This window comes from Manacus candei, unplaced genomic scaffold (assembly GCF_025592945.1).
Source record: "Manacus candei isolate 608988 ecotype Guabito, Panama unplaced genomic scaffold, ASM2559294v1 h1tg000011l, whole genome shotgun sequence".
NCBI classification, from domain to species: Eukaryota; Metazoa; Chordata; class Aves; order Passeriformes; family Pipridae; genus Manacus; species Manacus candei.
This window is the reverse complement of record NW_026138059.1, coordinates 10,543,253-10,570,610: the sequence shown is the minus strand read 5'-3', so window position 1 is coordinate 10,570,610 and position 27,358 is coordinate 10,543,253. Positions and strand designations below refer to the sequence as shown.

General features: G+C 37.3%; 1 protein-coding gene across 14 annotated transcripts in view; it reads right to left on the bottom strand.

The window, feature by feature from the left end:
* The window catches only part of DLGAP2 (DLG associated protein 2), a 455,335-nt gene that overhangs the window by 144,967 nt on the left and 283,010 nt on the right, over positions 1-27,358 (bottom strand). For 10 of the 14 annotated variants that reach the window (XM_051778092.1, XM_051778093.1, XM_051778086.1 and 7 more), the window contains one exon: positions 11,786-11,818. The exons of 1 other annotated variant lie outside the window; for it this stretch is intronic. In XM_051778092.1, coding sequence (XP_051634052.1) covers positions 11,786-11,818 — 33 coding nt within the window. Of the gene's footprint in view, positions 1-8,841; positions 8,962-11,785; positions 11,819-27,358 lie in introns of those variants that run through there. 3 more of the 14 variants (XM_051778096.1, XM_051778099.1, XM_051778100.1) reach the window with 3 other exon arrangements.

The window sequence follows — 27,358 nt, the reverse complement described above, 5'->3', positions numbered from 1 at the left end:
CTTGAGGTAGACTGACACTACACAGCTCTTGCTTGGCCCACTGAAATCCTTCATCCCCTCTTCCACTTCCACAAATATGATACCTGCATCAAAACTGTTTTTTGGGAAGGATGCATGGCCAACCTTAGTTCTTGAAACATACCCAGGCACACGCACAGGGAGTGTGCTGGCACTTAACTATGTGGATGGCCACATGCCAGCGAAGAGACTCAGACTCCAGCTCACTTCAGTTTACTGGGGCAGAAGCAGCCACAAGCACTGGATAGTACAGTTCACTGAACTGGTACAGCTGAGATTCAGACCAGATGTGTAAAAAAGGGATGACCTAGTCCTACAATAGGAGAGGTTGGATAATTATAGACATGGAGGAAAGGAAGGTTTGATCAAAGAAAAGTGACAGGAAAAACATTTTTTATTACTACTTATCTTTCCCTCTGGTACTGTAACAAAGATCCTAGCAATGATGTACAAAATGCATGATGGCACACTGTGCAAGTCTTGTGTTAGTGGATACCTTGATTGCCCAAGGAATGCAATTGCTCTGTGATTTCTTTGACATGAAGACAGTACAGCACCTCCATACTCAGAAAAAATTGCTTTCATCTCATAATATTTATCTACTTACTTGGATCAAAAGTTTAACATAAATATAGTGTTCCAGGGAAATTATCTTTTGCTTGGTTTGCTTCTGGTCTCTCTGTTTATTTAGCAACTACATAATTTGATAAAATAATGGGGAAAATATGAGTTTCAAATTCCAATTTGTCATTTCAAGGCAAATATAACACTTAAGTAAGTGGGTGCATCTTGTGTGGTGTGGAAAGTGTTACAAGAATGTAAGTAATTCTCTGCAGGAAGAAAACAAATTTTGGCTGGATTCAGTGAGAATGTCTTATAAGATGTAGCAGGAAATGAGGTTTTGGACAAAACTCGTGAGGGCTTGGGCTACACTTTTGAAGCCTATTCTAATTTTGATTTTTTTGGGCTCATCATGGCTAGGCTTCACAAACGAAGATTTGGGAAAGGCTCTATCCACATTTGTTACAAGCACGCTGGTGGCTAATAAGGCCAATGTGAGATAAACAAGTACGATTGCAAAAGGTACAGCAGAAGGACTCCTTAGGTGGTATATTCTGCAAGGCACGATTCTTTCTGTATTGTCTTTTCTCCTCAAGAGTGATCCTGCGTGCGTCCTCAAAAGCATCAGCTGCGTTATAGATGGTGTGTCTCCAGACCTCCCGACTGGAGGCCAGAGTAGACCAGTTATGTTGATCAATATGGCCAAGGCTGAGATGTTGCTTCAGGGAGTCCTTGTGTTTTTGGGCTACACCTCAACTTAAATCAAAAAATGACATAAAGGTGATACTAAAAGAAGGTAGAATAAACAATGTTTGCTTTGAATGATTTGCATTTTCCTGTAACTATATATATTCAAATCATCCACAATGGAGATATAAATCATATTTAAAGGTTGAGATCTTCCTGATTATGTTGCAACTCAAAAATTGCCCAGTTAATGATGATGAAAGATATTTCTATGGAATGGTGTATTATTTCAGCATTTGCTCTTGGGGATTACTGCACAATATTTTCACTAAAGCAAAGCAAAAACCTGAGGGTGGATGAAGTATAAACATTGCTCCATTACAGTAAGAAGTCATAAGTATTGTAGTTTGAGCGCTTACATAAAAATTTGTGAGCTACCATTTCCATAGCAACAGGTAACATAATTTAGCTAAGATAGCTGCTTTCCATTCTAGGCACTTCATTGTCATTGCAATTTACAAAACACAGAAATACGTCTTCTAAGACCCTAACACAGTAAAGAAGCAAAACACTGGAAATGCTGAGGAAGACACAGCTTTTATTTCAGATGCAGGACAATAAAGTGCTTCTTTCTCTTCTCATCTGTATTTCATGGGATTCTCTACCATCCTCAACCCACCATATACTAATTTAGTTCTCCTTATGGTGCAGGAGATCCAGTGAAAGACACCTGAAGCTGGCCTGTCTCTGTGTTAGTCTGATTCTTTCTGGAATGTGCAGAAGCAGCATCTTCACTGGCAGATTCCCTCTTTCTCTCTTTCTTTCCCTCAGTTACCAGAATAAGATTCATTTCAATGCACGGAGTCAGCACAGCATATCTGGGGCACCTGTTAAATCTCATATTGAGCCTACACACAGTTACTAATTTAACACACTGCTGACACACTCCCATAGTCGTAATACTTTTGCTTCCCCAACAGTCCTGTGATTTTTTTTTTTATTAATCTGAATCACTTTAAAGTGCTTTTTAAAAACATCTGGCTCTGTAGTTTTAAATTTAAAAAAAAGAAGTCTAGGAAAAAATTTTAAAATGGGAACTTACAGAAACACCAGAACTAATATTCTCACTAAAGTTACCTTGAAATTTCACACTTGAGTAGCTGCAGTCTAAATGGAAAGATCAGGGGGAGCACCATCAATTTCTGTCTACTGGAAGTATAGGATTACAGCCTGCAATCTTTGCCTTGCAAAGAATAATGTCTTATACCATTTTCTCAGTGAGGCTGGAAGAATTCCTTCTGAAGGAGAGATCTGATTGATGTCAGCAAGTGAATCATCCCCTGTCCATGGGAAATGGATGCTTTTGAAAGCAAGCTGTACTGGTCACTGCATTTGATAGACTCTGTAATGAAGTGATGTCTGTCTCTGAAGTTGTCCCGAGCTGAGCCCCTGGCAGGAACCCTAAGGCACTCACCTCTTCACAGATTTTCCTTACTATAGAAATATGCAAAAGGCAAAAACATTAAGCTTTTAACTTCATCGCTGAGAATTAATTATGCATGATATTAGGATGCAGATAATTTATCTGACTTCTAGGTTTTTTTCCCATTTTGGCAAGTTGAACAGTAGATCAAAGACAGGAAGTGATACAGGCAGCTGGAAAAGTAGCTGGGAGTACAAACATTTGTCCTGTGGGTACATAACATGAAAATTTCACTGGAGTAATTCAGGGATCAAGTGTAAGATACAATAAATGCCACTTATGAACTCCACCTAAAAAATATATAAAACATAAACATGGCAGCTAGCTTCTTTTTTCCAACTACAATGCAATGCATGCCTTTTTACAGACAAAGATCCTATGGCACAGAAGAATAATCCTCTACTTCTACATCCATCCAAACAAATACACAGAACCTGAATATTATTACATTTAGACAAACCAAGTATGCATGATCTAGCACTGTGATGAAGGTTTAAGTGTTCAGTTGATATGAAAAAAAAAAGCATTACACCTACCAGAGTAATTATTACAACAGTATTTTTATCCTGTAGTTGAACATACGCAATAAATGAGCATTAGATTAAGCTACTGAAATAGTTCATGAGCCTTTATTATTGTACAGGACAAATTCTGCAAGTCCCTCTTACAGATTTCATCACAGCAATGGCTAGTTCTTGACCTGTGATGCAGGCTGAGTGTGCCTGCTGAACTAAAAGACTACTGACTATCCTGTTTCTGAGGGAATTGATTCAGTGCTAAACAGCAGGACTATAAAAAGTCATCTCCATACTAACTAGCAGTGCCTAGTCTTGCATTAAAATCAAACACATAACATACACAAGTCACTGATCTTGATAGGTAAGCTTTACACTACCACATCCATAATTTGTTACAGGAATCCCAATCATACTTAGTCAGAGACAACTATGGAAAACACCAGCTACTATCATCTCTGATCATCATGATCACTTCCTTGGCTGAGATCTGAAGCAGGAAACAGTTCTACAACTATGTCAAAAATAAAACTTAAATTATATCGACAAGTTTATTTTGAAATAGTAAAGACTGCTTATGGTATTTTAGCTTTGAGAGTGTCATTTAATATTTTCATAAGAATATGTTTATATAGCAGTATGATTTATTCCTGTTAAAAATCTTGTAACAGCAAATAAATATTTGACTCGTGGTCTATGCAATACATTAAACCACTGTGCAAAATTTGTTGGCTTATAGAGAATTATCTAAACATCTGTTCTCCTTGGGATAGTTTTCGTGATTCACAGCTGAGACTTCTCATTTCAAGAGAAGCAAAAATGTTTCAAAAATATAATTATAAATTTAAAAATATTATGAGGTGATATTACTTTATCAAAGATTATTTTCTCTAAAATTATACTTTAAAAATGAGATCTACAATATAAATTATTATTTTAAAATCTTCCTTGTTGCATACAGCAAATAACTAAAATACATTAAAAAGTGCCGCTTGATCACTTAATTGGCCACTGAGGATCATAATGGTCATGATTCATATTGTGGCCTTTAAAACACATATATATAATAAAATAGAATATATACTATATAAAAATAGAAAAATATTTACTACTATGAACTACTTATTTTGTAAAATATTTTAAGTACAACCTTCAGGTGCTACAAGCCAGCCTAAATATAACTAAGGAGTAACACTGGACAGTACATAATCACAGTAAATAGAAACCTCATCAATTTAGTATTTCATATTTGTCTATTTCAAGTAGCTACTACCTGCAAATTTAAAAGTGTTTTTGATATTTAGCTGTCAAAAAAGTCTACATTTAATCCATATCATCAAAAAGAGGAAATTAAAGGAGACAGGTTTTAAATGAGGAGTTAAAGTTTGCAAGAAGTCAAGGTTTAACATCAACACGGTTGTCCTCTTTTCAATTTAAAATCTAAATTATCCTCCTTACAGATTTGTCTTTGGCTATAATTCCAATTTGATATCTTTCTTCATATGAGTTCTTGTGGTCTACTGCATTTGTTTAAAACATCTGAATATATTTCTTTTAGGAGACTTAACATTTCAGAGTCTTCATTTGACCTGTTTCCCTTAATATTATGAAGTGCTGGGGCTATTTAAGATGTTCTGCATCATAATAGGTTCCCAACAATTTCCAGCAGCAGCACAGTCTAAACACAGAGCAAGAATAGTTGAATGACTGTTTAGAAAAATTGCTGTCTTAATAGAACATTGGGGAACATTTGAGAAACCCAATATCACAAATACTGTAGCCCTTGCTGCTCTCAAATAATCATATTTCAGATATTTTTAAAAAGAAATGTTTAATTAAAGAAGAATCAAGCCATCACTTCATGTATTTGCAAATCAGAGATACATCATGTAGCTGTACAGTATCTAGTAGAGTCCCAATTTTTTTATTTATTTATTTATTTAAATTCCTTTTAATTCTGCTTGGTGGTAATGAAAGAGGTATATAATTACTCTAACTCATCCTGTGCCCCTAACATGAAGTACCCCAGAGCACTCAAACCCAACAATTAATACATATCAAAAGAATGAATTAAAAGCATAACTAAAAATTAATCATTAACTTGACATTAAACAAGACCAAGAATTGTGCAGAACTCATTGTGATTTTGTATAACTCATGTTCTATAAATGAGTAGGAAATTATTAGTAGTACCTGCTGTACCTCTGTACCAAGAGGTCTTTATATAGTTCTTGTTGAACAACTATAAATCATAGTGAAGAACCGAAGAAATGAGATCAAGTAGTCCTAAAGAGTTAAATAAACTCATGAGGCAAAGCATCAGCATTATATGTCTCTGTGAGACTCCTAATTTCAAAGAAGGAGTATATAGCTCATTCACTTCTGAAATTACCTCATTTTCAAGAAAACTTTGTATCCCTTTCATTTTCCCTTTTTCATATAGTTAAGTGGAAAATAAACAAGTGAAACTGAGGGTACAGAAATAAACATTTGAACACATGAATGGTATGACATTCACACAACTGTCACGTTCCTGCACGATTAGTAATTTTCATCTGTTTTCCCTTCTTTGTAACTCTATGACTGAGTCTGCACTCTGGAGCAGGGACACACCATACTGTGCATACCCCAGCTGAGCTTCCCCAAAACATATGCTGTCTGTATTCCGATACCAGGAAAGGTTTGTTCAGTTATGTGCAATCCTCATTGCTTAATACCCATAAGAGGCAGGCTCCAGAGCAACCCAGATTGGAAACATATGAGCTGTTTTGGACTGGGAGCCTGAAGGAGCTCAGAAATAAAAAAAGAAATAAATTTCAATCAATTTGAAATAATCCTTTCGTATCCCCCAGTGCAAATTCACATAGCAGATTTCACGTTGGTATATAATGTTTGGTTTTCTACCTGCAGGTTCATCTGGAAAACCGATATTTTGAACAGCAAGACTGTGAACGGTTAAATCCCAATCAAGACTAAAGGCAACAGAAGCATAGGGTACACATAAGCTTTCTCTTCATGGTTTTTACTTGAGACAAAAAAGTCAAAACAAATACAGAACTGTAAGAAACTAACAGAACTAAGAGAGTTAGGAAGTTGGATAAGACCTATACTAGATGAAGTATAATAAATGAAAGACAGTTCATTTTTAGTTTATGATTCTGTCCATTCAATTTTACCTAAGCTCAAAGGGACCTTAATTGTGAGTGACCTTTACAGTTTTGTTTTGTTTACTAGCTCATCATATTCCACCCCCTAATGGTTTGATGGTTTTCATTTTATGTGTTTTTTTTTATTATTTTTATTTTTATTTTTTGTTTGTCTGTCTTTTTTGTTTTGTTTTTGTTTGTTTGTTTGTTTGTTTGAATCAAGCTTGTATTCAGCCTAAGCTGAAAGATCTTGCTCTTTTTGAGCATCAAAAAGAATGTTACTAAAGTTCAGCATAAAGGTTAGGAAAAAACCCCACAACATTTTGCCAGACTCAATTCACTGGGCAAGCATTTTCCTAGATAAAATCAAGATGATAGCTAGCCAAAAACATCTGTGAAGTTATATTTTCTCCAAATTTGTTCTTTAAAAATCTGTCAGCTCTAATCAAATACATTGTACGTTGATATTCCGTTGTTGATACTCTTGTACTAAATTCCAGTCAGTGTTATTTGTTCTAATCCATCCATTTTTCATTAATATTCTACCAGCCTTACACATGCATTGCACAAAGGCAGAGAAAAAGGATAAGACTTTCTGTACTTCTGACTCAATACGACCGTAAGTGCAAATAATATGGCTGAGAAGACACTTGCAGATAAACTTCTGTTTCAATTACAACACCCCAGTACTTGCGTAGGGAATGAAATGTCCATTTAAGTTTTTGACCCAGCAGATCTGTGAAAAAGAAAGTGCCCAGTTCAGTAGGTCATTAACTAACCCATGAAATTATGTTCATTATACAAAGTGTTATTTCTTCTGGAAAATGAGCAGGTCACTAACCTATCACCTTATGGCATACTTATCAGACACACCTAGGAATTAGAATGGATATTTTGTGTTCACATTTGATTAGCGTTTGAGGCCCTCTTTCTAGAGAAACACTTCCCACAGGAATGCACATGCCAAATTCCTACCACAGCTTGAGCTATTATAGAAAGACCTGAGAATGCTCATTCCACTTACCTCTATCTTAGGTTTATTGACAGTGCTGAAGACAACAGTCTTTTCCCTAGACTATTAAATGACTTTCAGAAATAAAAAAAACCCTAACATTTTGAAGTTGAAATCTAGCATTACATTGCCCACAATGAAGAACTGTTTGAATAAATAAACAGACACAGCTTTGTACCTGAGGTATTTCATAAAACCTCAAGCCTCTTTAGATGAATTGCAACAAAACAGCATTCATCATTAACAAAATGAAAAACAAAGTCTGTGGAGTTTAGGTATCTCGTGGTTGTAGTACAGAACAGAGAAAACACTGCACTCTAAAGCAGAACTAAAAGAGGCAGAAGGTGCATTTGGATTACCTACTGTAGACTCCTAACTCAGGTGGCACCTAATTAATATGGATGTGATTCAGAACAGGAATTCACAAGTGTGCTTCACAGCCACTGGAAATCAAAGCAGTCAACTGCTGTTAACTACCTCCTCTGTGCTAAAGGTACATTCCTGATCTTCTAAGTGAGTTCATAAAAGATATTAGGTATAGGCCTGTAGTTTGAGGGATGCATTTGAATGGGCTTTGAAGTGTCTATCTTTTTTTAATCCCACTCCTTAAAAACACATCCTGGCTAATTCTCCTTCTTTTTTGGAATAATGATCACCCAAAACTCAGTGCCCACTCTGGTACGACCAGATTGAAAACATAGATTTCATGTGCTGTCATAAGAGCATTCCCTTCCACCTCAAACCTCATGTTAACCACATCAAACTGGGGAAAAAACGTTCCTTCCTATTCTATGAGTTATATTTTGGGATCACCATTTTGTTTGTTTGACACAGACAAACACTGTAACTTGAACTGGAGCTAAATCCTTAAAAAGGGAGAATGAAAAAGGTAGTGCTATGTACAAATAAGAAAGTACTTTATTTCTATATACAGCATGAAATTCTACATGAATATATTCTCATAGCTTTTGAAAAAAAGGAAGAGTTCCTAGGACAGCTGTTAGAAAACCAGTCTTACAGTGTGAGCCTTAAAGAGTAAAACATATCAAATTTACCAGAACAAAAGTTGAAAGGTACCTTGACTACTGTATATAAATTTTTAGTAGTCATAGGCGTGATAAAAGTGACAGTCTGTGGAAGAGGCCAGGTTTGCAGATCAAGGCAATAAGTTCATCAGGCCGAGTGGCACAGCCAGAATGCAGCCACCGGTTTCTGTGCACAGAGGCCTTTCAACAGGACATGGCAAAGAGTTTTTCATAGACACTTGTTCAGAAAACAGATGTAAAAGGGAGAATTTTCAGTCTTGCTGACAAAGGCATAGCAAAAGGAAGACTGGCAGCTGAAATTAGACAAATTCAATCTTTCCATAACATTGCAATTTCCTAGCACTAAGGGTAATTAAATATTGGAATGGCTTACCAGGGGAGCTGGTGGACTCGCCATTGCTTGGAGCTTTAGGACGAGATTAGATATCATTGTAAAAGAGATGCTTTAATCCAGCTTCTGGAAGTTCTCAACATGCCCATAACACTTGCAGCTCTGCATTAAGACAATGACTATAATCAAATCTCATACTTACAGCTGATCAACTGCAAGGGTTATAAAGAATTTCTTTTTCCTTTCACATAAAAATCAGACAGATACTTGGGTGTGGTTTACGTTCTGATCTGTCTCTGTAGTAGCAAAGATTGTCCACATTTACAGAAAACACAGGAGCAGCTGATGCAGTGGCCAGTGGTGATAGGGAAAGTACTTTTTCTTAGCCTGAAATTCACTAAGCAGTCATACCCAAATGGGAGCTCACATGAATTTGAAGTCATCCAGATGGATGCAAACCACCTCTGCCCTGGAACCTGTGTGATTAGGTCAGTGCAGAACCAGGTTTGATTTGTCTGCCCTGCTGAGGACCTGGCAGTAGCACCCATGCAGCATTTCACTGACGCAGCTACAGAGCACTGGCCAAGGGTCAAATGAAAAACTATTGGATCACCACACCCTTAGAGGTATCATTAATGCATCTTGCTAGATTAGGTCAAAGGCTGTGCTTTTCCCAAGGTGAGATAAATAGAAATCTCAAATGAGTTTGTTTTGTGTTTGCTCAGTGAAACAAATCACCTGTTAACACACTTAGAATCATTTTGACATATCTAATTAAGTAATTGCTATTAAAGATGCATGAGTAACACCTTGATCTTCTCTGTCTCCTGAAAGTTAAGATACTTTAGCATAACTAGACTAATCATGTTAGCACACAGGTATCAGGACGAATTTAGTGTTGTGTTTTCCAACTTAAGTAGATACATAAGCATCCCTTTTGGTGTTTATTTTAGCTACATCTGGAATTATACAATCTGCACTATTTTAGCAGACTACTATAATGACTTAATTATTAAATGTAAGTCAAGCTGAAGGCAAGACAGAACATTCTGCTGCTTTTACACTTGTGTGAAGAGTATGTCTCGACTCTGTCAAATAAAGCATAAAATGAGAAATGGTTGTTCTAGTGATTTCTATGAGCTGCACAGCAGCATGTTCATACCGTGAGTCTCCAAATATGAAAGTCCACGTTTTTGGGCTTTTATGCTTATTGACTACCTATATTGTTCTCCTACATCCCTTTGACAGTTAGTTAGTTAAATTCAAAGATATTTCTGCCTCTGCTAAATAACAGGTCATTGGATGGATTTGTGCACAGTTCCACCTGGAATGTAATGCAGGCATGTAATTGACCTGTCCTGCAATTTGGGAAATTTTCCGTGCAGAATAAGGATGATTTCTCTTTGCCATAATTCTGAAGCATACATACTCTGTTGTCAGTACTGGTCATTACCATTATGTTAAGATTGTCATATTTCAAAGTAAGATGGGACACACAGTGACAGCACCATCTAGTAACACAAAATATTCATGCAAAACAAAAAGCAGACTCAACCTTTAAAAATGAGAGGGGAAAAAAAAAAAAAGATGTACTGATACTGTTTGTCTCAATGTCTATTTTGGTGACACATGCATATATTTGACATCAGTCATAAAGGTCATATTTACAAGATGGTCCTATTAAGCATGGGTAGCCTTACTCAAACCAAAACAAAATACTCAGAATAAGGGTCTCCTCATCTGCAATGAAAATGGCAAAATCTGCATTTACACTCTTCTGACTTCTCAAACAGACATCACTTGGTGTGCTGCTGTATCTGAATGCAAATAACTCTGACAGACTCTGTACCCAGATCTGCTCCACACTGCACACAAATTTCATTATAATGAACTTCTAACCTTTTATTATCATTTGTTCTCTTGTAATTCTTAGTGCCTACAGTAAAAGAATGCTTGGAAAACCTTGAATAAATCTACTGTCCCCTAATTTTTAAAGAATACTCTTTAAACAAAAACTGAAGGAGGAATATTATATTATGTAATAGACACATTAGAAGCCAATGACATAATAAATAGTAATATTGTTCTAATGATAAATATCATCACAAATTTGGACTAAATCTCTTTGGGATACAAAAATTATGCCTTAATTTTCACAACCTGTTCAACTGAAGGATTATTGAAGAAACTTTTGCGTATAGAAAGATATCTGCAGCAGAGAATTACCTTACTTCACAGTGCTCATTTATATTCCTTCTGTGCCAAAATCTCTACCCAAGTAACACAGAAGTCCACATGATCACTTAGCATCAAATTCTCTGCTCTTATATTTCTGCTAAAAAATTTCCAACTCAAAATGTTTGAATTGTAAAGTAATTATAGTTGTAAAATTCTAAAATTTTTATTTGAGTGGATTGCTTTTAAAATTATGTTCCACACAGCATAAAAAAAGTATTTGTATAGTAGAATCCAGAGAATTAGCATAATTATGTTCTCATTTGTTCTAGATTTTCTATTGAAAATTATGTTCTTACTATTAAAAACCTGTTTCCTATGCATTTCTAGTAATAAAACTGGAAACTCACTCTTATATTTATTGAATCTTTGCTTTCCTTAAACACCAACAGGTGGGTTTTTTCCTTCGTTACAGAATCACATGCAAGTTTGAATAACTTAAAATCCTTTCATTACAACTTGTTGGTTTGAAATACTGCTTTTTCTCCCCCTTGATTTGTTTAACATTAAATATACTGTAGTTAACATTTTAAGCAAATTTTCAATTCTATTCTTTAAACTGATGCATGTAATAGCTACTCATTCTTCATTTATCTGAAATCTAAAAAACTTTAATAGTACAATTTTGACATTTAAAAAAAATGCTGTCAGAAGCACACCAAAATAATTTGTCACACCCCTCCCCCCCCAACTCAATAAACTCAATATAGAACAAACAAATAACATAATCTAATCTAACTGTCCACTTTACCTGGAAATGCATGCCCTGTTAGAGAATCCAAATCTGAAATTAAAACAGTGAAAAGATAGTCTTTAACACTAATTTAATATTAGAAAGCACAAAAAATCAAAAGCCAAGCTGGCATCAAATATCACATTATCACAAACATCAAATTTTAATCATATATATAGAAAAGCAAAAATAAAACACTTAGAATTACGTTATGAAGGTTTTCGTCTCCGTAGTCTTGTAAAAATGTAAAATAAGATCTAAAGATGAAAGCTTTGAACACTATGGGAAGCTAAATGATTTCATTGTTCAAGACAGACATATCACAATTAAATAGGAATTTTACAATACCTTTTAAATGAACCTCTGATTAAGAAACTCATATCTTAAGTATAAACATTTGTCCTGCCCTTGTACATAGAAACAATAATTAGAAATGTGCAGAATTCTTTTTAGATTGTACCCTTTTAAAAAGAAGACTTTCTTTCTTGATCATAACAAATAACAGACCTAATTTTGCCTGGTTTAGTGTTTACTCTTTCATTTGTCTTTTAAATCTATCTTTTTTTATAAAAGGAAGAGAACTAGAAGTATTCCTGCTGACACTGTAAAGCATAAATGAGGGCTTCACTGGTCAACTCCCATCTTAAGAGAGAGCAGGAAGGTGTATCAGTGATGGAGCATCAGATGACCCCTCCCCAATGTGCATTGGGACTAGAATGCAGAATTTCATCTTTGAAGTGCTTTGCTTTTTGGAAATTTCATGTTCTTAACAGAGACTAATTTAGCAACTTTGAGGAGTTACACTCAGAGATTCACTTGTAAATATATAGCCAGAAGAGCAGTTGACTCTCATAAAATACAGTCACAATACCAGCTGAAATTGCTGTTGCATTACCAAAGTATAAGGCTAATTCTCAGACATATATGGCCAAAACTCCCACCTTCTTAGATAGTGTTCTGTCACACAAGGCAGTGACGTGAGAACATTTGGAAAACAAGCCCTGTTGCTAGAAGCAGTCCACCAGTTCTCAATCAGCTCACCAGATTTGTGTGTGAAATCCTCAGACTGTTCTTCCTCCCATTATCTGACAAGTGGGATGGCAGTAGCTACACTATCTTGGAAATACACAACTTTGTGGCTGACCAATCTACCCTAACATGTGTGTATCCATGAGCTTTCTTGGCATTTTAAGGAACTGAATGTATTTATGAGCAGCGCCTGGAAAAAAACTTTTAGTATTGTTTATAAATTACTTTATCTTTTTAAAAAAATTGTTTTCTGACTGCAACAGTCAATAGACGCAAGATTCTAGGTCAATGGTTAGGATACAGAAATCCTGAACTTGTAATACGGTAACTGATTCTATAAAATATTGCGAAAGTATTTACCAATTAACTCCTGGAACTGCAGTAGGAACTGCTCCTACTGAAAGACAGGAGAAAAGTGTGTTTTGCTTTAATAATTTATAACTGTTTAAGTGAGATAAATTTCCCGAGGACTGAGAACATGCTTAGTTTTGCAAATGAACATAGGAAAAAAACAACCTAAAATGTGATAAACGCACTAGAGAGAATTGCTTTCTGAAATCTAAGTTGCTGAACACAATGCATTACCTAACAATTCCAGTATGTGGGGTCTCAAGGTTTAGCATACCAAACTTCATCATAATCTACAGTAGAAATTAGAAACAATCTGAGCATCTTTCCTTTCAGAGCATGAGAGACAGAAGAATGTTTTGTTGCCCCCTAGAAGCCCGTAAAAAGCACACCAAAAACAGATTATGAATAAATGGAGTATCTAGCTAGGCAGTGACTGCTCCCTGAAAGCAAAGAGACTGGATGCAACAACCATGCAAATCGGAATCAACACAAGAAAACATCTAATACTTAAATAGCACAAACTGTTGTCACTGTGCACATCCTGTGGCACATCCTACCACAGCAGGAAGGTGTTCCAAAACATCGTTCTATGTCATTTTCTTAATGAAAGTATCCTGATGCAAAACTCTAAGATCCAAGAAAAAGAACAGAAGAGGAAAAAAATTCTCTTCTTCCTATAGCAGTAAAAAAAATCTACTTAGACACCGGGATTAAAAAAAAACAAAACCAACCAGAACAAACTACACCAGAAAAGTGGGATTTGCATCTGAAAAATTCATGTACCTATTGTAACTTGCAGCAGAAATTACTATTAAAAATGCTATTCTGAAAGCAATGTAGATAAGTTAATGAAAATTAATTAGGCTCTTGTCCCAGCATAAAACAACACTACATGTAATACTTTGTGTTAAGTTGATGATATAAATTGTGGATGTGCTTATTTTCTTACAAGTCGATGTCCACTAAGTGAAAACAAGGTAGTTTGTCACCCGAGCACGTGTCCTGTGTGAATTGTTAAATAAAATCAGACCTACTTTGCTAGCTGAAACCAGAAGAGTTTATGGTATATTGAACCCACAAATCATGATGCACATGCCCCAATTCCATCATTACACTTTGTCCTAGTTAGGACAGCTGAGATCAGTTCATCATGGTGGGTGTAACCCAAAACTGTATTCTATAGCCTTCCATGTCATTTCCCAGAAACTAGACTATTGTTGTCAATAGACTATTCGCACCCTCTGCCCATAGAGCCTGACTCCTCAGGCTATAAACTAGGTGTTAAGAGGCCTGTGAGATAGGAGGATGTTTCTGTCCTCACACCCTTTGTGGAACTCCCCACCCTGAGGGGAGCACTGAACATTCCTGCCTGAACTGGAGGATATATAATCTTGGAGTTTTGGAACATTTTTAAAAACCCACTCGTGGGATCCAGAGGACGGCTGCATCTCATCGCTCTCAACCAGACTTAGACCACCACTGGACTGCGATCACCAGTTCTGGCCAGACTGCAGCAGCTCTCCCACCAGCAGGTTCTTCCCCTCTCCCTTTACTTTGGACTCAAACAGGGCCCAAGGAACACCACTTTGTTCAGGCCCCAGGGTACTGGGTTACACATTTGGGTTTTTGTGGGTTGAGACCAATTGTTTGTTTGTATTATTGTACTTACTGTATTATTTTAATAAATTGTTATTCTGACTTATAATCTCTCCTTTGAGTTGGGTTCATTCCCCCTGCTGGTTAACTTTTAAACCAGCACACACTTCACAAAGAGTGATATGAGCTGACACTGCATAGGCAGGCAATGTAAAGTTTCCCATATAAAGATAAAGTGTGCGACGTTTTGCTGGTAGACTTCAACACGTGCAATTACTTCAGTTATAATGGAATGAAACCTTTGCTGTGTCTGAAACAACTCTAGTCTTCAGTCTCTGCCATAAGATTTCTTTTACTCTCCTATGGACTCCAAAGGCAGTAGAAAAATCATCATTTCCTGTTATTGTTAAGAAGATTTCTCAGTTTATTTGACTGATTTTCAATTAAGTAAGCTTGAAGAGGTGGAATACAATTTTCCTCCATTCCATTTATTTAGTGGATTGCTCTGATTTGTTACTATTCATTTTTGTTTTCACACATATGACTTTCTAAGCAAAGAGCAGGAATCTGAAATTAAAATGGAGTACCTAAAAGTGACACACATTTTCATCCCCTTGTTAGGGCAACATAGTTAGCGTGTCTACAGAAGCAGTTAGCAATGAATTATATTCATGCAATCCAGACTTAATTCATACTATAAGTCATTGATTTTAAGTAATAAAACCAGTGATTTGAGGATAAAGCTGACTTCAAGATGTAATGCATAGAAAGATTTTTCAAAAAACGGAAAGAGTAGGTACTTCTCAGTAGGCAGTATCTTTCTTTGGTGTGCCATAGTCATTTCATTAGCTCAATGCAAAACAGACACTGGAGATGGTACAAGATTTTTATGCCACTAAGCTAAGTATTTTTTCCTAGAGTTGATTAGCAAAGATGTAGTCCTGTCTATATCTTGCCTCCAAGGCCCTGTTCCTTCTATTTCAAAAACAGTGTTCACTGCACAATCCGGTGCTCAACCTTTGACTTCCACTCTCACGGTATTCCTTGTGCTGTGCTTACAGTAAAACAGCTGTATAGCTGTCACTGATATGTATTCACAGAATACCAATGCCAAAAAACAGAAGGGATGATTTTTACAGTGCATAAGAAAACATATCTAAGGTGCAGAGCACATTTAAGTCATTTAACATTAAAGGCTCTCCACAGCATTGGCAGCAAGATGATGAAATACCAAACCACCTCTTGAAGGTGGTACCTGCTTAGAAAGGTTAGGAGAAGCTAAATGAATGCTCTTTCGAAGATACAAGATTTTGTCCTGCTTCTAAGTGTTTTAATAGATATTGACAGCAGGAAATGAGTGTCTCTGCTTGGTAAACTTTCACAGTTAGACTCAATTGTATTTCACTATAAGCCCATAAATGAGCAGCACAACTGAGGAGCCATTGTGGACGTGCACAACATCTGGACCACGAATTCTACAAAGCTGAAGTCTTCAAACAAGAGGAGTGAAGTCCCACTGCTCATAATATTTCAGTATGAAGGGAGAGAAATAAAAAGGCTAGTTGCAAAGAAAAGAGTGAAGAGTAACATACAGCTGCAGAGGCTGAAGAAGAAAGATGACTTGCATTAACCAGAAGTTGCAACTGTAGCTTTGACAATCAGGTCAGTGAAAAGTATTGGCATGCAACTCTTATAATTGGATTTGGACTGTGAGTTTGGCTGCACCAAGATCTGGGGGTTAATTTGGTACTAACCAAACATACAGCCAGAATTTAAACTGGAAGTAGGTGAGCAATTCTTTGCATTAGCCTCTAGATGGGAAGAATTTCCTTCAGCTTTGGAAATGGTGTGTCTTATTCACTAAAAAACTGGTTTTCCAATAGAGGTAACTCTTGTATGGTCCTGTTGCTTCAACTTGGGTCTGCACTATTTGTTGTTATCTGAAATAAAACTGTTTTCAGGCTCTCTCTCTTATTTTCATTGATATATTATGGCACTCATTTGCCACCAATCCTTTAAACAGCACAATTATCATTTTAATGGAAAAGTAAACCTTTTCTTTGAGAATTTCCCCAATGAGAAGCAAAAAAAAAAAAAAGAGTTACCATAAAGGTTGCAATAAGGAATTCATAATAGTGCAGTCACCATCTTACAAACCCACTGCTCTCTTGTGCTGCTGTTTGGAATTAATTTTTACTCTTGGAGATAATCAAAGAAAAAAAATCGAGTGGACATTTAGTTATGAAGATTAACAATACAACACTCCAAAACCTATTTATTGCTATGATTCAACTTGATACCATCAATTTATGGATAAAAATTTGCATCATATCGAGACAGTAGATCACACTTATGCCACTAACCAGGGGTTCATTTCAGCAGCTTTCTTTTCTGTGATATCATTAAGAATTGGATTCAAACTTACTTTTCTTCAGTGGAGGTGTTTTCCTGTGAGCTGTGTGCCTGAGCTTCCATTAGCTCCAATGAAGAAGTAGTAGAAATTGAGTCAATTAATTACATTGAAAAGTAGAAATTAAACTTGGTCAGATGAATAGTTAGAACAGCTCTTTCCACTAACAAGATCTCTAATAACTATAGTGTGAGCTTAGACACCTACATACCTACATAACCTGTAATGTAGGTAATTGGAGCTGAATCTCACCACAAGAATCTTTCAGGAAAATAATGTACATATATGGATGTGGATCTGAGACAGCCACAAGAATAAAATGGGAATGATTTAGACATGGATTTAGACTATTTTGCAATTGGTAAATTTGATGGCCTTAGATCTCTAAAATGGCTAGTTAAAATAAGTACTAGACAAAAATAAACTTAGTCCTGCCAGTCTCTAGTACAAAAACTCACTGATTACTTTTTCTACTCTCTAAAAATCACATGTTAACTATACAGGATGATTGTTGCAGCTTTATATTTTGCCTTCTGATTTATGTTATTTCAGTAAGAACTTGGAGAATGGCTACAAAATTAAATACAAAAAGATCCATCTGAACACCAAGAAACACCTTTTTTTAATTGTGAGAGTGACTGAGTGCTGGCACAGTGCCCAGGGAGACTGGAGAGTTTCCTTCCCCAGAGGTAAATAAAAGCCATCTGGATGCAGTCCTGGAACACCCTGCTGTGGGTGGCCCTGCTTGAGCAAGGGGCTTGGACCAGATGACCTCCAGGGGTTCCTTTCAATCTCAACCATGCTGTGATTCTGTGAGATAGTACCAATTGTTGAAAGAACCTGAGGGCCACATACAGCTTCATTGTTGACAGAGCAGGAGAAAGAAATGCATTTTTCCTGATGAGAGGAATGAATTGTGGAAGATAGATCACAAAAAATACTGAGTAGGGGAGCTTTAATAATAGGGAAGCTTTCATTAATAGAACCCATCTGTTATCATTAATAACTGCTAACCATTCACACTGCCCATTCAAGTCTTTGTTCACACACTCTTGCACTTGCACACTCCGGGTTACCCACCACTGCACAACCAGGAGGCCAACACCAGCTGTCTGCACAGAGGCTGTGGGGCCATAACAGCACACAGGGGCTCTTAGGTGGACATCCAGGAAGTCCTTCAAAGGGTCCTTCACTTAATCACTTATATATACAATCCTGCAGCCTGACCACATGTGGCAGTAGCACCCTCTGGAATGTGGTCCCGTTCACACGACTGGTTGTTGCTGCTAGTCCTGGCAGGTGGTCAGGTTTGGCCAGCTTTTGGTACCCCAAGTTTCTTAGCTCTTGCAGAGACTGCCAGACTGTCAGTCTCAAGGAGCTTATCAGTGCCTGGGAGACTGCTGCATGCTGTTCTCTGCAGCCTACTGTATTCTCATAACTTTTTCCACCCACACACCTAGATACCCACAGAAATCACTCACACAAGATCACAAGGTACTTTTATGCAATGCAGCCTTGGAGAATGGCTACAAAATTAAATACAAAAGGATCCATCCGAACAGCAGGAAACACCTTTTTTCAATTATGAGAGTGACTGAGCACTGGCACAGTGCCCAGGGAGATCACACCTGCTATGTGATATGCTTTAGCAAAAGAAGCTGGGGGAGACCTAAAATCCTGCTATCCAGATGCAAATTTATCCTTACATAGAAGTTGTGGATTACTGTGAACAACTACAAGGACTGGTAATACCACCAAACACACATTACTAAAGATGCTATTCAAAATAACACAATAAGGAAAGAAAATAAGCTTCCAGCTTTACTTAAGTGTCCTATTAAAACAAAAAGTTCTCTTCCCATACAGTTAACTCTTTGGCATCCCCTTTCCTTGGATAGGAAATATTAATTAAATGTGTTGTCCTTAGTTTCCTTAGAATAATTCAACAGAATCGTGGAATGGGTAAGATTGAAAGGGACCACTGGAGGTCATTTAGCCCAACCCCGCTGCCCAAGCAAGGTCATCCTTGAGCACGTTACTCAGGACTGTGTTCAGATGTCTTTTGAATATCTCTAGAGAAGGAGACTCCACAACCTTTCTGGACAATCTGTTCCAGTGCGTGGTCATCCACAGAGAAAACTAATTCTTCCTCTCTTTCACATAAAACTTCCTGTATTCCACTTTCTGCCTGTTGCCTCTCATCTTAATTAGCCTGGCTCCGTTCTCTCAACACCCTCTCTGCAGACATTTAAATACTTTGATAAGGTCCCCTCTCAGCTGTCTCTTCTCCAGGCTAACACATGCCCAGCTCCCTTCAGCCTTTCCTCGTACAAGAGATGCTCCAGTCCTTTAGTCATCTTCGTAGCCCTTTGCTGGACTCACTCCAGGAGCCAAATGTCTTTCTTGTACTGAGGAGCAAGAAATTCAATTTCTGTGTTCCTAAAGCTGTATTTCATAGGGCTTCTGAGTTAAAATGTCATCACCATCTATAGAGAATAAAAGTTCATGTTACCTATATATACATAGTTTAAATTACATAAAAAATATTTGAGATATTGAACAGGGATGATTGAAAACATAACCTATAGGTGTAATTTGACTTGGTTGAGATCTTCTAGTAGGTTCATAGTGGGTAACATTTCAGAGAAGAAAAAAATGGGATCTACTGGCCCTGGTCAGCTAAACTGGACCATAGTCTGCTTCTCTTCCTCCACATATGTTGTTCTCATTTCTTTTCTCTGTCTCACTTTAAAAAACTAAGCTAAAACAACCACCAATGAAAAATAGAAACTCCAAAAGTGGTTTCCTTCCATTTTGAAAGCCATCATTAATCCATTTTCTTCTGCTGCTGATCTCAAGCAATCTGCCTGCTTCATGCTTCCTAGTATAATCATGGCCTCAGGACTGGTTTATCCAAACTCAATGCAGAGGTTTTAAATAGCATCTTAAAATATATTGTAGAACCTACAGCTGCATACAGCCATCTCAAGATCAGAACATTAATGCTTTCCAAAGCAGCTCTCATCAGGAAACTTAAAAGTACGTTATGGATGAAATCCCAGTCCCAGTTTCCTGCAGTGATAGCTGCTGCACTAACAGCAGCAGCAGCAGCAGTACCCACTCTACTTGAATGCAGAGACTTTATTTAGGCAGCATTCACTAGCACTTTGATAGCTGTGATGGAGGACATCTATCATCAGAGGTAGGTGCACTGTAATTTGGAACCCCGTGCAGTTCATCACAGCTTTACTGCCTCATATTGAGCCAGGATTTCCCAGAGGACTAACACAGGCGTGCTGTCCTCACCACATGTAACAATCCAAACACTTTCAGGAAGGCACATTGTATCTATAGGCACACTGTAACTGTGAGTGCGACAGCTCACAATTGTGTACCTATGTGTATTTATTTAAAACAAGCACACAAATGAAAAAGTTTCTCAGAAAGATCAGGACAAACATTACTCATACTTTCCCCAGTGACTTCCACTTGGGTAACTGGTTTAGCCATGAAAGAGGTGAAAGAATCTCTTTTACCTAATGTACTTTAGTGTCTTAGTATGTCCACAAACATTTTTAAGCTCAGAAGCACATTTAAAATGATGTATAGATGATCACTGAGCAACCACAACCTTAAAAACATAAAATCATTTAGGTTGGAAAAGACCCTTAATATCATCGAGTTCAACCATTAACCCACCACTGCCAAGTCACTAAACCATGTCCCTAAGTGCCACAACTACATCTCTTGTGCTCCAGACCCTTCACCAGTTTCACTGCCCTGCTCTGGACACACTCCAGCACCTCAATGGCTTTCTTGTAATTAGGGACCCAAAACTGGACACAGGATTCCAGTGCGGTCCCCCCAGGTATTGAATACAGTGGGGAGATCACTGCCTTGGTTCTGCTGGCCAGACTATTTCTGATACAAGCTAGGGTGACATTGGCTTTCTTGGCCACCTGGGCACACTGCTGGCTCATATTCAGCTGCTGTCAACCAGCACTCTCAGGTCCTTTCTGCTGGGCAGCTTTCCAGCCATTCTGCCCCAAACGTGTAGCGCTGCCTGGGGTTGTTGTGACCAAAGGACAGGCCCTGGCACTTGGCCTTGTAGAACCTCTCACACTTGGCCTCAGCCCACAGAATTGAGGATGTCTAAGTTGTGCAGCATGTCACCAACCATTTCCCCTCAAATTATGGGGGCTTCATGCCACCCCCCAACCCTGTCTTCCAGCTCAGGAGGCTGGTACCCAGAGAACAACTGGTCATACTGTTAGACACTGAGGCAAAGAAGGTATTAAGTACCTCAGCCTTTTCCTCATCCTTTTTTACTCTTTTTCCCTACATCTCATAAAGAGTGGAGATTCTCCTTTGCCTCCTTTTTGTTGCTGATGTATTTCTAGAAACATTTTTATTTTCTTTTACGGCAGCAGCCAGATTAAGTTCTAGTTGGGCTTTGGTCCTTCTACTTTTCTCCCTTCTTAACCTCATGCATGACATCCTTATAGTCCTCCTGAGTTGCTTGCCTCTTCTCCCTAAAATCATAAAATTTCCATTTTTTTTCTGAGTTCCAGGAAAAGCTCTCTGTTCAGCCAGGTCAGTCTTTTTCCCCACCAGCTCATCTTACAACACATCTGGATGGCCAGACATGTACAACTTTCTAGCTCATTTTTTTCAAAGGATGCTTGTAAATTTATTTCAGCCTAGGCAGACCTAAAGCCTGCATATATCCAGGATCTTGGAGCAGTGGTTAGTACAGCAGTGTTCTTGAACTAATAACCTAAAGCCCTAACTTTGAGCCAGAGCTGATTTCTGTCCTCAAAAGACAAGTATAATTCTTTCCCATTTGTCTGAGAAAGACCATATAGAAAGAACAGTTTCCAAATTAAGGAGGTGGCTAACACAGACAGTCACGAGCTGTTTATTCAACCTCAGAAATTGTTATTTGTTGGTAGAGTTTCCATACTTGACAGCAAATAGATGTCAGAGTTTTGAGAGTCTGCTTGAATCCTATCTGTACATTTAATCACATTATCTCCCCATATGAAATATTAAAACTTCAATTACTTTTGCATTATTGTGAAAAATATGCAACTCATAACTCAAGAAGCAACAACATAATACACATCATGATGTGATGACATCATGATTCTCAGCAATATGAAGCTATCAAATTTTCCAGACCAGAAAACCATAAAATAGATAAGTAAAAATATGCTAAATAAAATTCATGTTTATGTAATGTTGAGATATTTGTGAAATAGTCTGATGAAATCCTGGAAGTAGGCTCTGGGCAAATGAGGAGTCTCAAACAGAAATTCAATAATACTCCACCAAAACAAACAAAAAAAAAACAAAAAAAACCAAACAACCAAAAAACCCCAAAGATCAAACAAACAAACAAAAAACTAAAACTAAATCAACCAACCAAACAAAACCAACCAAAACCAAACTAAAAAGCCTCGCTCCACCAAAATCACCCAAACCCCAGGGGAAAACAAAAAACCATGAACTTCAAAATAATATATCTGCTCAGTTTTATTGCGGCTCTTTTCTAAATCTGCTTTTTTCACCGAAAAGGCAAGAAATCCTATGAAATTCAACTGTTCCACTTTATGCCACTAATTATGTCAAATACTATGACATGTCTTTCAGAAGCTGCTTCTTAAGTGCTATCAAATTCTTTCACTTTATCTCATTCTTTCTCTTCTACTGGAAATGCCTCTTCTCTCACACTGTCCCTGTTTTTTAGTAACTTTGCTTTTTCCCTGAAAATTATAGAAATATAAGCTCTTGAATCAGCTGACATTTCTAAACAAAAGATAATATTCTCTCATTTTCCAATCAGCATCAGCTTCCCTTCCCCTAACTCACGTGAGATTGCTTTCACGGTTGTGCTCAGCTTGATCTGGTCTTTGATATCGATTCATTGTCTTCTGTTCACCAAGAGAAAGTATTTTTTCATATTCATTTTCCTGTCATTTTTCCTTGTATCAGATAAAACCAAGCCCTTATTATTAAGCAATCTTTCAAGCCTTTCATGCCTTGCCTGGTTTCAGAAAGACTAAATAACTATATTTATATGTTGACACGTAAAGTACCAAGTCGAGGTTTATATGACAAAGCTGATTCAGTGACTTACTAAATATTAGGACAATTCTGGTTATACTAAACAAGCTGAGTCTTCTAAGTACTTTAGATCCGGAAAGCTAGTGGGGATGAAAAAAAACCAAAACACCCCCAAAAAAGAAACATCTGCTTAAGTAGCTGTGGCTTAGTCCCAGCCAGCAATCACACACCACACAGCCACTTGCTCACAACTCCTCACCCTGGTGGGATAGGTTAGAGAATCAGAAAAAGGTGAAACCTATAGGGTGAGATAGGATCAGTTTAATGACTGAAATAAAGTAAAACATAATAATAATAGTAATGAAAGGGAGAGGAATAAAATCCAAGAAAGACAAGTGATGTACAACGCAACTGCACCTGCTGACCAACGCAGTGATTGGTCCTTCCCAGACAGTTCCCCCCAGCTTATACACATTCTATGGTCTGGAATATCCCTTTGGCCAGTTTGGGTCACCTGTCCTGGCCATGCTCCCTCTCAGATTTTTGTGCGCCTGCTTGCTGGCAGAGCATGGGACATTGGAAAGTCCTTAACTTAGGGTAAGCACTATTAGCAACAACTGAAATATCAGTGTCTTATCAACATTATTGACATACAAAGTGCAAAACACAGCACTGTGCTAGTTACTGAGAAGAAAATTTAACTCTATCCCAGTTGAAACTTGGACAGTATCAACCTTGATTCCATATAATTTATGCCATGACCAGGTCCTACATTTTCCAGTACATTTCAGTTAACCATCACCACTCTTCCCATCCCTTAATAGATGTATCTACACACACACACACCCCTACACACACATCATTCCCTTAGTTTATGGACCATCGCTAAAAAAGTCCATTTAGTTCATTTAGTCCATGCCTTTGGACTCCATCTGCTACAGTTCTTCATCAGGGCAGGAAAAATAGAGTATGGTGTTGGATTCTTGCATACTGGAGTCAGTTGATTGTCCCTCTCCTCCACCTGTCTGGAGGCAGCATTACTCTAGTACTGCTAACAAGAATCTCCACTTCTTCTAAAAATGTATTACAATTCCTTTCCATAGGATCAGAAGTATAGGGCTCTGGTAGATACCGGTGCACAGTGTACCCTAATGCCATCAAGTTATAAAGAGGCAGAACCCATTTTTATTTCTGGAGTGACAGGAGCTAATCATATTGGAGGCTGAAATAAGTCTAACTGGGAGTGAGTGGCAAAAGCACTCCTATGTGACTAGCCCACAGACTCTGTGCATCCATGATGAGCTGCTGTTCCTGTCTCATCCACTGAATAATGGCCAACTTCTGAAGTTTTAACTTAGGAAAGTTGTCAATGTTTTCAGTGATAAATGCTAGAGTTCTATAGAAATGACCGCAAGACTCCCTTTGATTTCATAGAGGTAAGAATTGCACTGAGTTCAGAAGGAAAAGACCATGAAACAGAAGAAGGGAAAAGTCTGTGATAATGTAATTAATTAAAATCTCTATGCACAAGGGAATGAAGTAAAGGTTGAATTGGCTTTTGCCTACAGGCATTTCCAGATTTGATTGCTTCACTTCATTGGTCTAGCAGTCTTTCAGCACAGTTTTGTGCTTTCAACATTGTTCATATGTAATATAACCAGAAGAAAAAAGTTATTTCATGATATAACTTTTGGAGTCCGTGGAATTACTCCAGTACAGAGTATGACTCATATTTTTGATTTTAAATATTCAACTATTAGATGAAATAACAACTATTTATTCATAACCTAAATCCTAGGTATGACTCTCTTGAACTTTATTGTAAAATGCATGAATGTACAGGTAAAAAAGAGTGAACAGGTCAGTTACCATCTCTAAAACCAGGATATATATCTATAAGCTACAAGTTAATTCTGGGCCCTGGCATGCCAATAGGGAAGCAGCCAAATTGTTGTGGATCTCTTTCCTTTTGACCAACTTGACCAACTTCGGTCAACTCTCTTTCCAAAGAAAATGCACTGAAATTGCTTTGTTCTCTGGGATAGATTCAGTCTTGAAAAATGAGGAGTTTCAAATGGAACGAAAGGAATTATTAGAACATTTAAAAAATAACTGTATTTGAAGGCCAAGTTCTGGTCTGCAGTATGCAATTTCTAAACGACAAAGACTTCCTTTCATATTTTAGCCTATCTACATATTATATGATCTGGAGTTTAACAAAATCTCTAACAATAGGAAGGTTGTATTAATTTACTTTTTTTTTAAAGCAGCTTTGATATGGAATTAGATCTGCCTCCAAAATTAGGTGGTTGAACTTCGTAAAAACAACATTTCCTCATCTGTGTATATTATGAAAATGAACCTTGACTCGACATTAATATTGATATCATGAGAGCCATAAAAAAAACCCCTTCAAAACTCCCCAAACCCTCAAATTGAAAATACTAGAGGTAATTCATAAATAAAATAAAATAAAATAATTCATGTAATTTAGAGAACTCAAAAAACCCTCCTGTAACATATGTTCTATTTGCAATTTTAATTTACTTTGGTAGCACTGCTTCACCAGTTTATTTTAGGGCAGGTCTTTCAGGAACTTTGTTTATAATATGTATTAAAAAAAGGCAAAAAAATGAAAAAAGCAATAAAAGTAGTCCAAACAACTTTTGATTCTTGCCTCGTTGTTATAACTAGCATTTAACCTGGACCAACTGAATCTTGTGGGAGGATGTGTTATGAAAATAATAAGACATATAATTTTTACTATTGTTGCTCAGAGAGTAAGACCCAATTGTGTTCAGGTACTTCTTATCAGTGAGAAAAGGGAGCTGTTTTCTGTGTCCTACAAAGCTTGCAGTGATTTATTTGTTAGAAGAACTATTTCACTGACATAAAGTGGAGAGGATAATATCTATCTTCCACGTTTTTTAGCTTAATTGCCTTACTGCAACTGAATGTGACACACAGTGTAAGAAAGATTAATTATGAGAGAAAACTGAAGTCAGCAGCCTCAGGCAAGACAGTTTCTTAGAATTGGCTTTATAATCTCAGAAGAGATACTATTAACCTTAAATTAATTTGGATTTTTTACATTTTTTCTTTCTTTTCTGATACAGCACTACAAAACTTGCTTTTCAAGTCCTTCTGTATTCTGAGAAAAAAATTACACTTTTCTAATTCCTGGATAGATTTTAAATGAATTTAAGCAATATTTCACTCAAGCTCATTGTCAAGATTTTGCTAACATTGAAAAGTTTTTAAATGTGATTGAAGGTATCACAATCATATCCACCCTAAGTTTCGTCAGTAGGTTCAGCTCTGTACTAAGACAAACAACCAGAATGCGTTCCAAGCCACTAGAACAGCAATGGTGAAGTATATTTTGCTTCCATCCCTAGAGGTCCCAAGGGTATGAACGGTCTGTCCTCGCACTTCTCTTTACATTGCAGTTCTACTGCACCTCTTCCCCATGAGATCTTGGTCTCCTCCTCTCTTCCTCACACATTATAAATATAAAATATACTTCTTTTCTCATCAAAGAGATATTGGACACTGACAACTCACCAGGTCTCCTCTTCAAGTCTTTGCTTTGCAGGCAGTTACCCCCAGAGAGCAGTAGGATGTTACAGAAATGCGAATGGCAGGTGAGTTAAACCAATGGAGCAATGGCTTCTGATGCACAGCACTGTCTGCTTCACCAGGATTTTACTCCAAGTTCTGTGTCAGTTCTCTTCTGTCCCTAGATTCAGCTACAGGATATGCATGTGCCCTAACTGTCTTGCTCATAAGGTTTCCCAATTTTTAACAATGTCCTCAATATTGGGTATGTACCTTTGGGTGGAAGGGACTCCATTATCAATACCATTTCATTGACATGGCTGTTGAAGGACAATCACATCACTCTTCTTCCAAAGTGCTAGTTGTATGCATTTTAGTTCCCAGTTAAACCGTGGATTCTAACCCACAAGGACCAGCTGCCAGCAGTGCAAGCACTACTGCCTCTGATTATATACAGAGGTCAAGTGTATAAATGGATCTTTCCATCTGTGTTGATGTGGATTCTACATCTGATGTGCTTTCTCCTCAGAGAACAGAAAGAATAATCAGAAATTGCAAAACAGAGAGCCCCCAACCATCCT